Source organism: Daktulosphaira vitifoliae, unplaced genomic scaffold (assembly GCF_025091365.1).
Source record: "Daktulosphaira vitifoliae isolate Bord-2020 unplaced genomic scaffold, ASM2509136v1 Scaffold_1, whole genome shotgun sequence".
NCBI classification, from domain to species: domain Eukaryota; kingdom Metazoa; phylum Arthropoda; class Insecta; order Hemiptera; family Phylloxeridae; genus Daktulosphaira; species Daktulosphaira vitifoliae.
This window is the reverse complement of record NW_026099572.1, coordinates 79,036,283-79,047,676: the sequence shown is the minus strand read 5'-3', so window position 1 is coordinate 79,047,676 and position 11,394 is coordinate 79,036,283. Positions and strand designations below refer to the sequence as shown.

The 11,394-nt window shown below is 24.3% G+C and overlaps 3 protein-coding genes across 3 annotated transcripts; 2 read left to right on the top strand and 1 right to left on the bottom strand.

The window, feature by feature from the left end:
- Positions 1–835: 835 nt before the first annotated feature.
- On the top strand, positions 836–1,915 carry LOC126895376 (cytochrome c oxidase assembly factor 3, mitochondrial). The gene is made up of 2 exons (XM_050667184.1): positions 836–961; positions 1,623–1,915. The coding sequence occupies exon 2, from the start codon at positions 1,652–1,654 to the stop codon at positions 1,913–1,915; it is 264 nt and encodes an 87-aa protein (XP_050523141.1). The 5' UTR covers positions 836–961; positions 1,623–1,651.
- A 27-nt stretch (positions 1,916–1,942) lies between these two features.
- Positions 1,943–6,396, top strand: LOC126895372 (dimethyladenosine transferase 1, mitochondrial). Its single transcript, XM_050667177.1, has 5 exons — positions 1,943–2,218; positions 2,285–2,481; positions 2,561–2,718; positions 5,566–5,719; positions 6,004–6,396. The coding sequence occupies exons 1-5, from the start codon at positions 1,943–1,945 to the stop codon at positions 6,242–6,244; spliced, it is 1,026 nt and encodes a 341-aa protein (XP_050523134.1). The 3' UTR covers positions 6,245–6,396.
- A 1,134-nt stretch (positions 6,397–7,530) lies between these two features.
- LOC126895369 (synembryn) lies at positions 7,531–11,184 on the bottom strand. Its single transcript, XM_050667170.1, has 11 exons — positions 10,908–11,184; positions 10,698–10,837; positions 10,481–10,599; positions 10,189–10,387; positions 10,016–10,124; positions 9,752–9,930; positions 8,846–8,975; positions 8,555–8,792; positions 8,170–8,314; positions 7,996–8,115; positions 7,531–7,914 (listed from the first exon to the last, which is right to left on the bottom strand). The coding sequence occupies exons 1-11, from the start codon at positions 10,986–10,988 to the stop codon at positions 7,770–7,772; spliced, it is 1,605 nt and encodes a 534-aa protein (XP_050523127.1). The 5' UTR covers positions 10,989–11,184; the 3' UTR covers positions 7,531–7,769.
- Positions 11,185–11,394: the final 210 nt, after the last annotated feature.

Sequence of the window (11,394 nt, the reverse complement as noted above, 5' to 3'; positions counted from 1 at the left end):
TGTTATTTATTACTAATTATTATTAGTAACAAAAATATGTTTAAAACCCTTTTTTTTTTTTATTTTGGGAGAACTATTTGAATTATTATCGCTAATGATCATTACATTTTTAATGAGATTTAGAGACTTAAATATTGATATTTTACTTTCTTAATTTATACAATAGCGTAGCTAGGAAGGTCATAGAACCCGGACCACTTCCTCATTGATATTAATATTAGCTTAGTATATAAGCAATATTTATTTTTTTGATTAAGTAATAAGTAAAAAAAACGTCTATAATAAAGAATTTTATAGATTTTTTACTTTTGTCAATAATATAAAATTCTAGCTATACCACTGCATATATGTATTGTATATATTTTATAAAAAGTATAATATAAATTTTGTACCTAAATACACTTTTTTGAAAAAATATGTCGATTTGATTTCAATTATTTATTTATGAGCCATAAACAATAAAAACTTTCTCATTTTGAATACATATATGCACGAATATATTAAAAAAGCTTTTCAATATAATCATGAAATGTTATTGTACTTTTTAAAATTTTATTGTTTGAAGTTTAGTTGGTTAAATTTAAATGTGGATCATATCTAATTTAAATGAAAGTGACAGTATAAAATCGTTTAATTAATGCAATTCAAAAATGATTACCGGGTTCACTTATTATTATAATCTCATTAGTATCATTTATTATGGTACCTACTATACAAAACAACAAACGTAATTCACAATTATTTTATTCAATATTAATATCCAAACTGTGAAATACTAAATATTAGATTAAAATGAGATTGGGTCAAATAGAGCAACACGTAAAATAATATCTTATCTTATTATTCATTATATTGCCGGTATGGTGGGGAATATCATTCTTCTATATTTGAGAATGCAATTACTATTTTCATTCAAATTAATAATTTTATAAATTTGAAATTTTCCATTTGTAAACAATAAGTAAGTACTTTATTAAATTAGAATAATTAAAAATAGTTTTTCCTAATGGTATATTATGCTTAGTTTTTAATATTGAAATTGTGATATGATTTCAATGTAGTACATATTCTGAACTACAAAAATTTTAAGGTATTCCTTAAATTGGAGAAAATAAACTAAGTATTTCCAATCTATAAAAATCACTTTCATTTAGTTATTTATTAATCATTACTAGTTTATCACAATTTTTTATCATTTTTCAAAATTTAAATATCTTTAGTAGATAATTTGACCAGTTTACAGCTATTGCACTAGTATGTGTAACTTACATTAAAAATAAAATTTATATATGTAAGCGCTAAATGAGGTAGATTTTCTCTAAAATATAATTTTTATATTTGTTTGTTATAAAGTTATTATGTTTTAAATTATTATTTTTGAGCTTCAAAAAGAATTATTGATAATTTGGTATGTTATGCTTTTTCAACAAAAAAAAGTATTAACATTTTTAATAATAAATAAATTTCATTTGCAACATTTTGGAAAATTGTAGATGAACATTCTCAGAAAATCAAAATAAGTTAAAGATATTCCCTAATAAGATAATTATAAAATAAAAAATGTTTTGAAATTGAATAGTTTTGTCATTCTTTTATATTTAATTATTAATTATTTTTCATAGCAATTGGTTAATGGTTTATCTCATTGGCTATGGACAAGAATGATCAAATGCCCGAAGTTAATTTATCAAAAGACGGTGAAATTGATAGAAGAATATTGCAACAAATAAAATTTGTTGAACGCCAAAACTTTGTTCGTGTTAATAGATTAAATCGCATGCGTAAAAACGCACGTTTCACTGGTCTTTTGCTAGGAAGTATTGCTTTAAGTATTTACGGTTATTCTATATATGCAATCAAACAAGAATCATTTTTGGATGATTTTGATGAACCTGAAACAACTAATAAACAATAATAACAAAAATTTTAAAAATTAAACAACATGTCAACAAGTCAGTTAGTTCGTTTACCTCCATTACCTAGCATAAGAGATTTAATTAAACTTTATAAAATACGCGCAATGAAAGAATTATCACAAAACTTTTTAATGGATCCTCGACTCACTAGTCGTATTGTAAGATCTGCAGGTCCAACTAAAGATTGTGAAGTATGTGAAGTTGGCCCAGGTCCTGGAAATATTACAAGGTCCATTATTCAGAATATGCCTGCACGAGTTCTGGTTATTGAAAAGGATAAGCGGTTTATTCCTTCATTAGAAGTATTAAAATTCATTAAATTTTTTCTGTATAAATAATGTCTAAGAAAAATTAATTTTTCTTTATAGTTATTAGCTGAATCATCTCCGGTACCATTAGAATTAATATTTGGTGATGTTATGAACTTTAATATGGAAAAATTGTTTCATGAAGAACATGTAAGAGATTGGGAAGATATTTGTCCTCCTATACATTTAATAGGGAATTTACCATTTAATGTTTCTACTCCTCTCATTATTCGATGGTTAAAAGCTGTATCAGAAAAGTAATAATAGGTTTTTAATTAGTAATTAATCATTAAATTACTATATTTCACTTATGTAATCCATAATAAACTATTATAGGAAAAATGCATGGAGATATGGCCGTGTACGTATGACACTAACATTTCAAAAAGAAGTTGCAGAAAGAATGGCTGCTCCAATTATGACTAAAGAAAGATGTCGCTTATCTATTATGTGTCAGAACTGGTGCCGAGTTGAACATAAATTTAATATTCCTGGTAAATTTTTATTTTCAATTATTAATCTTAAGATAATGGGTATTGACTTTTTAGGTGTCAAGTATAGGTAATATTACAATTTGTGTATGTAATGCAATGCTTGTACGAAAAGTTAATATTTATTAATGTGGATTTATAAAATAGAAACAGAAATAAACTTATGAACATATAAGATAAAACAGAAACTATGAAAATACTATATAGGTTTTATGTATAAAAAACTATCCATTATTGTTCCTGTATATGGAACAACTGAAAACATAAGAAGTCTGAAAAATTATTTGAATTCAGTATTATGTCAATGGAGAATTGATCAGGTCACTTTTATAAAAATTTGATAACTCACTTTCTCACTCCTAACTTTTCAGAGTGAAAGTGATACTATATCGATTTTTATGATGTATCACAATTTTTAGTCAAAATTTGGGTTGACAGCTTTAAAATTAAAATTATATTAAATATAAAAATTATTTAACTCAAAAAGCCATAAACAATTAACTAATAAATTGTGAATACATATTTCAGGTATAATGTTACCATTCTTAACACTAAACATATAAACATTATAATTTTATGTGGCTTTTTGAGTTAAATATTTTTTTATTTTAAAATAATATTTTTAATATAATTTTAACTTAAAATAATATTAGCAACAAATGATTAATTTTTATTAACTTATATATTTTTTTTTTTTTGCAATTTTATGAAATTGTAGGAAAAAAATGTTTTATGGTTGTCATTGTTTAGTACCTTACCCTATCCAAAAAAATGTTTGAATTCAACACTAGTTTTGATACTTTCAACCACCAAAGTTAGTTTGAAAAAATAAAACCTGTACTTAAAAGTTAAATGAAACAAAATTTAAAAAGTGGCCAAACTGGTCTTTAACTGTAGAATAAAAGTCAGGATGACTATTACTGAAAATGACAATATTGAGATAGATATCCACTAGGGTGGTCTAAAAGTGACAAAAAAAAAATTTTTTTTTTAAGTTATACTCCTACACTTGAAAATTGTTCTACCTGGTTTTATATACAATTCTCAAGAAAAAAAAACACTAAAAATTAATTTTTGAGCCATCCCAAGCTATTCGAAAATTTTTAACTTAAAAAAAAAATAAAATAATAATGAAAACTATTTTATGTATACGTTCTTATATTTTTTTATCAATAAGTCAAGCTATATTATATAAATCATTTTTAACATTTCTAATTTTACTTTCTAAAGAATTAAAAAATTATATAAAAGTTGAATTGCTTTTTTTTAAAGTTTGTTTGCTGCAATCAGGGTAAATCTTCCGATGCTCAGAAACTACTTGTAAGAGAAACTGAAGTTGATCCTCATCATGAGTAATTTTGCGATTAAGGTCTTGAATCAATGAAACTCCTCTTTCTGCCACGTCATTGGTAACTCGAAGATTCTTAAAAACTTCCTCTGCTTTTAAGTAGCTTTTAGACTCGGTCCAGTTTACCACGTCATTTTTCAAAAATTCATCGACACCAAATTCTGTGAAAATTTGTATTGTATTTTTGTTAGCTAAATCATGAAACTGTAAATTTTCTACATCGTGTTGGTCAATTTTCGGTCTTACATTGGGAACTTCTGGAGAGGGGTTATTATTTATGGCGTAAATTATCTTACATTTGGTTTCAACAGGGACATTTTTGTCGAACAGACAAAGACCAACTAACTCATCTGACAAATACCATAAATGACCCATCATTTTTTTTACAGTGGCTTTTGAAATATGTGGATTATCATATTTTATTAAGGTCTTTATCAGTTGCAAGTCATTATTTGGAGCACATGCCGCCAAAGTTGCAGTGAACTNTAAGACCGAAAATTGACCAACACGATGTAGAAAATTTACAGCTTCATGATTTAGCTAACAAAAATACAATACAAATTTTCACAGAATTTGGTGTCGATGAATTTTTGAAAAATGACGTGGTAAACTGGACCGAGTCTAAAAGCTACTTAAAAGCAGAGGAAGTTTTTAAGAATCTTCGAGTTACCAATGACGTGGCAGAAAGAGGAGTTTCATTGATTCAAGACCTTAATCGCAAAATTACTCATGATGAGGATCAACTTCAGTTTCTCTTACAAGTAGTTTCTGAGCATCGGAAGATTTACCCTGATTGCAGCAAACAAACTTTAAAAAAAAGCAATTCAACTTTTATATAATTTTTTAATTCTTTAGAAAGTAAAATTAGAAATGTTAAAAATGATTTATATAATATAGCTTGACTTATTGATAAAAAAATATAAGAACGTATACATAAAATAGTTTTCATTATTATTTTATTTTTTTTTTAAGTTAAAAATTTTCGAATAGCTTGGGATGGCTCAAAAATTAATTTTTAGTGTTTTTTTTTCTTGAGAATTGTATATAAAACCAGGTAGAACAATTTTCAAGTGTAGGAGTATAACTTAAAAAAAAAATTTTTTTTTTGTCACTTTTAGACCACCCTAATATCCACTCATATGATAAAAATAATGCAAAATTTAATAATAGTATATAAAAATGTATATATATATATATATATATTTAAAAACTACAATTTGTATTGTGTTAAATGTATTTTTTTGCTTATTTGCTCTTCTGTAAAATTAGAAAATGACAGTAGCAAGTTTTGACTCATTACTCTATAATTTATATGGTTCTCAATTTAGATCCATTTTTAAAAATTAAAAATTATTGTATAAGTAATTCCAAACATCTGTATACCTTAAGAACATACTCAATAATATAATGAGTAAATAAAAACAACTTTTTTGCCAAAAAAATATTGGTACTAAGTGACTTATTATTTTAGTATACTTATAGTAAATTAATACATGTTAAAGGTCGAGCTTTCTTACCAAAGCCTGAAGTGGATGTTGGGGTTGTAAGGTTAGTTCCATTAAGGAATCCTGTAATTCAATTGCCTTTTGATGTTGTAGAAAAAGTTGTAAGATCTGTCTTTAGTTACAGACAAAAGTATTGTGTACGTGGTATAGAGTGAGTATTTCTAATTAGATAACAATATAATATTTAAACTATTTTGAAGAGAAATCAATTTATATATTATTTTCTTATTTTAATTTTAATCTCATCAATCTCAAAGAGGAAATATTCCATACTTTTTGTTCATTTAAATTCCAAATTTTATTCTAAAATATATACATTTTTTTATCATTTTTGCTACAAATTAAAAATTTTTTGTTATATTATATAAAAATTAAAATGATTATCCATCTATATTATTCCTAATTTTCAATTTGAATATCATACATATTTTACAGAATATTATTTCCAAAACCTGTTAGAGAAGAACTTTCTAAAGAAATGTTAAAGGCTGCATGTATTGAACCTGAAACAAGACCTTTTCAATTAACAATTAGTGAATTTGGACGGTTATGTAATGCATACATGGATATTTGTAATAAAAAACCAGATTACATGAAATATAATTATCGATCATCCAAATCACTTGAAGAATGGCCAATTTTAGATGATATGGAACTTACAAATGAATTAGATTAAAACAATTCCAAATTTATAGTTGTAGTGTATTTGTGTTGTTCAATAACTGCCTAATAACTGATTTTATTGTTGTAAAATTAAAAAAATGAAATTTTAATACAAAATGTTTTCATTTTTTCACTTATGATACTATTAAATTGATGTTGTATGTATCCTCTTTTAGTTTAATGTCTTTCATTCAATTTTTTGGTATGACTAACTTAAGTTAATAAAAAAGTTTAACTTATAATGATTAAACTATAAAATTGCAGGTTATAACCAATCGTAAACATAATATTGTTTTATTGTAGTGTTATCTAGTGATACACATATTGTATTAATTCATTATTAAAGCATAGATATGTGTAAAATTTCAACTAAAATATCCCTTGCTGCCCTTGATTAGTCAACTTTGGTGTGGTTATAATAGGTATAAAATGACAATTCATTTAAGAAATAAAAAAAAATAATAATATTTTATTGTATAAGACTTTATCCAAGTATAGTGTGTAAGAGTATTTATGATTTGAACTTTACAATTCCTTAATATTTCGCATAAATTATGGACCATTAATTAAAACTAAAATTAATTTAGTAATTATGGACCATTGAAAAGGAATCTAAGGTGGCACAAATTTTTACTATAGTTGACATGCGTCTAAGAATCAAAATAAGTAATCAAATTTTCATAAATTTCATAGAATAAAAATCTATTTTTTCATTAATTTTAAATCTAACCTTGGAATTTTATAAAATGTAATACAAACAATTTTTAAAGATTAATGTATGTATTAATACAATTATCGATGTCCAGGTGTCTAAAAGGTAACACTTGAATATTTTGATCTATGTCACATCATCAAAACCCTTTTTTGTTAATTGACATAAACACTTTAACTGTTACACTTTTACACGTTGTAATACTATGTTTAATATTGTTTGATAATATAGATGATTCTCATGTGTATTTGCTAAAATTTCAACTTCTTTCTGAATTTGTTTCATCAAGATAACTAATGATATTTTAATGTTATACAGTTAAGTTATTAGTCAAGTTTTTTTAATTTAATTTTATCATTTACTTATTAACACACTAATTTAAAGTTAACTTCAAGATTTTCATGGAGAGTGTTAAATGTTAAAAAAACTTTTACTATCACCTCAAAAATACATCTTTACCATTTAAATACTTTTTTATGGAAAAGTCTTTGACTATTATTTCACAATTAGGGGTATTTGATCTGAATCATTTGATTATGATCCTCAAAGTACTAAACCCAATTCTGCACAAGAGAGTAAATAATTAGTTGAAAATATACTAAATTATTTATTTGATAATCGTAAATGTTTCAATTTCTACATAAATTGTTCATTGAAATTGAAATATTAAAAAAAAATGTGTTACAATAATTAATTAACTATTTTCTATGTTTAACAGGAAATAATATTTTATTAAAATTGAAAATGTAAATTTTATAATGTAAAAACAGAAATAATTTAAAGTTGTCCATAATAAGTCAGAATTTAACAATAAAACTAATTCTTATCAATAATCATTCACATCATCAGAATTATCCCTATTTTTTGTATTGTTGAAATGACTTAATAACTCTTCTTGAAGTTGTAGTACATGCTCTATAGGTTTAGGACGTCCATCATCTCCAATCTTGCATGGTTGGATTACACCCTCCCTAAAAAATCCAACATTTTATTAAACAAATCAAAACAAATATTTAATTAAGTTATTCCATAAGATATCAAATGAATTTTACCTAGTAAGTTTGTCCATTTTACAAACTAACTGCATTACTTCATGTTCTTGCTGTTCTTCTGACATACACTCAAATGGATTAGGTTTAGGTGGTTCAAAACATCCAAGTACAGGATTTATCCTAAAAAATTACTTCATTTATGATAATTCAAATAATAACATTAATGAAAATTACTGGTCTTTGTATTTGAGGTATTCATCTGTATCACTATCCTCGCTATCAGAAGAATAATCTGGATTTGGTGTTTTATTAAGTAAACCTAGATTAGCAAATAATCCAGCAGCATTTCCAAATCCAGTGTACTTGATCATTCTTCCAACTAAAATTAAAAATATATACTTTTTAAATGTTTGCACATAGAAAACTACAACAACAGCGCCAAGAGTAGGCTCAGACCCACCTTAATATTTTTGAATTCATAAATGAACACAATTATTGAAATGATGTACTACCCTAATAGATTATCCCAAATTGTTTATGTTAGAATTACCCGTATCTTAAAAAATGTTTTTAAAAAACAAATGGCAAACCTGCCATTTAGTATTCTACTTATACATACCATTTTCTTTACACAATACAAAAAGAAGTTCAGCAACAAGATCTCGTAAATTAACATTAGGAGTGGTTAACAGGCGACACATTTTATTTCGCAATGTATTTCCTTGTTCGGGTCTATTCATTACATCTTTTAAAGGAGGTAAAATATGTTGTCTTACTGAACAACGAAACTTAGATATTGCCTTTGATCCTTTTAACAAAACTATTAATGTAGGTGAAACATTTTCATATAAGACTTGCTAAAAGATAAATCATTTTAGCTGATAAAAAAAAATAATTTTGATTAAGTTACCAAAGTTGATAAACGATTGTCCAGGAAATCTATTAAAACATTTAAAGCTAGTACATTAGTCCAATGACTTTTTATCAACAACTGATCTAAACATTGAGGTGGCACATTGGTCAATAAGTTCACAACATTACTAGAAATTAATTTAAAGTTAAATAAAAAGTTATCTTATTAAGATAAAAATGTATAAATAAATATAAAAACAAAAAATTCACTTTGAATAATATTGACAGAGCATTAAGTTTATTGATGTATATTTTTTTTTCTACTATAAATGTTAATTTTGTATTGAAATAATTATTTTGATTATTTTTCTTAAAATTATTATACAATATTATAGTAGGTTCTATAATTTCCATATCTTGAAAAATCAATTGCGGATAAGATGACAGAAAATTTATTTAGATGGATTGGTCATGTTATGAGTAGAGAAGAATTAAACACTGTGAAAACAGTTATGGAAATGAATGTTAAAGGAAGAAGTAGAGAAAGACCAAAATAGAAATACAAGGATGTTATTGAAAGTAATATGAGGGCGGCTGATGTGTGATAAAATTTGTTTTTTGTTAAAATATAAAATAAACTATATAAAAAAAATGCCATCATTTATGGCACAGAGCCTGTACACAAGAAAATTCTATTTTGGGTAAATGTAAACTAATAGAAAAATGAGATTTATATATTACTTTAGTTTTAAGTATTTTAAGTACTAGTTTTACTATATATACATTTGTGTAGCATTCAATTATGTGATCAGAACATGTTTTAATTATATTTACAAATTTTAACACAGCTTTCATTAAAATTTTTTAAAAAAATTTTTACAAAATTGAATTTTTTCTTTGTAAATCTTCAAATAAAATGTTGTATTCAATTGATGAATCTAATTTATATTGATTTTTTTAATACCTGATAATATTATCTTGATGAATAGTAGCATAGGTTGAAGTTACAAGTAAATCTCGCAATATTGATATAAGTCTTACCCATGTGGAATAATCATCGTCATTTGATGGATTGCATATTGGATTTACAGTTAGATTGAAAAGTACTTTTAAGATCTCACAACTTAATGATACATTTTCTTCCTAATAATCAATACACAGTAGAAAAAGTTTTAATGAGCAGTAATATAATTGTTAAAAATAAAAATAATTAAATAAAACAATATACATTAAAACATGATTTATTGGTTGATGAATCATCAATAATATTACGTAAAATATTATCTAAAACTTCCATCAGATAAGTGATACCATGCAGTTCTTTGGAAATCTTCATCCTAGAAAGGAGATTGTTAACAAAACGTAAATAATATCTGTAATCTAATAATATATAATAGTTACCTTAGTTCATTATTAAATGCAGTAAGAAGAAATAAAAGCTTAATATCAAAATACTTAATATCATGTGGCACCTCACACTGATAATAAGTTCTGAGTCTTAATATAAGACAATCCACAGTTTTATTGGAACAACATATTATTTGAGCATTTTCACACTGATAAATAATATTGCATAAACACTTGAGACTTTCTATTATAACTATAAAAATTTTTTACTTCTATTTAAATGAATTTTATGTAATTTTCAATATTTATAAATTATTTACAAATTTAGAAAAATTAATATACTAACCATCTTTATTTTCTGATGTAATAAATATGCACAATGAATCATTAAGAAGATTAGCAGATTCCAATAGAATATTTATGTGATTTTCATGAATGGATTCAATTAACTGTGTTTTGTCACGACTTAAAAAAAAGGATTAACATTTTTTAATTAAATGTGTAATATTTTAAACTATCGATAATTGAATTTATATATTTATGTACAATAAATAGAAATTTACCTTAATAGTCTTATACATGATAAACATGATTTATGCAAAACTTTTTTATCATCTTGTGATACATAGTGAAACATCAAATCCCAAAACCATTTATATGAATTTTCTTTATCAAAACAATTAAAATTGAATGTGTCTTTATGCTACAGAATATCATGACTAGTATATTTTTATTTAAATAAAGTAAATAGTAATAAAACAAAACAGACTTACATTTTCATTGAATTCATCTAAAAGATTATTAACTAGATTGAAATTTTTTTTTTTAATTGCTTCACTGATTTCAGTAAACATTATAAAATTTGTTAAGATTAAAGGTATCAAGACATAGTTTTATTGACAAAAAAAATTCACATTAATGTGTTTAAAGTATAAAATATTGAATTACGTTTAAAACTCAAAATTTAGTACAATTATTATGACACTTTAACCAAATTAGAAATTTTAACTTGTAATGTTTCAAAAAATAATTTTCAATATTTACAAATAACACTACGCGGTATATACTACAATATATTTAGTTAATTGTCAAATAATCGTTACGTGAATAAAAATTATTTTACAGTTTAATCATTAAACATAAAAAAAAAAATGTTACAATTCTTTTGAACCAAAAAGCTATGAATTTCTAAGTTTTTTTTTTTAATTAATAACATTGCTCTTAATATTTATGTACAACAATGTAAAGATGTTTAAACTG

Bases quoted from the DNA above. Each gene is read 5' to 3' on its own strand.
- LOC126895376 (XM_050667184.1), top strand. From the start codon at position 1,652: ATGGACAAGAATGATCAAATGCCCGAAGTTAATTTATCAAAAGACGGT.
- LOC126895372 (XM_050667177.1), top strand. From the start codon at position 1,943: ATGTCAACAAGTCAGTTAGTTCGTTTACCTCCATTACCTAGCATAAGA. The intron at 2,482-2,560 runs GTAATAATAGGT...AAACTATTATAG, and splicing joins TTAAAAGCTGTATCAGAAAA to GAAAAATGCATGGAGATATG. The intron at 5,720-6,003 runs GTGAGTATTTCT...CATATTTTACAG, and splicing joins TATTGTGTACGTGGTATAGA to AATATTATTTCCAAAACCTG.
- LOC126895369 (XM_050667170.1), bottom strand. From the start codon at position 10,988: ATGTTTACTGAAATCAGTGAAGCAATTAAAAAAAAAAATTTCAATCTA. The intron at 8,793-8,845 runs GTAACTTAATCA...TTTATCTTTTAG, and splicing joins ACAATCGTTTATCAACTTTG to CAAGTCTTATATGAAAATGT. The intron at 7,915-7,995 runs GTAAAATTCATT...TGGATTTTTTAG, and splicing joins AAAATGGACAAACTTACTAG to GGAGGGTGTAATCCAACCAT.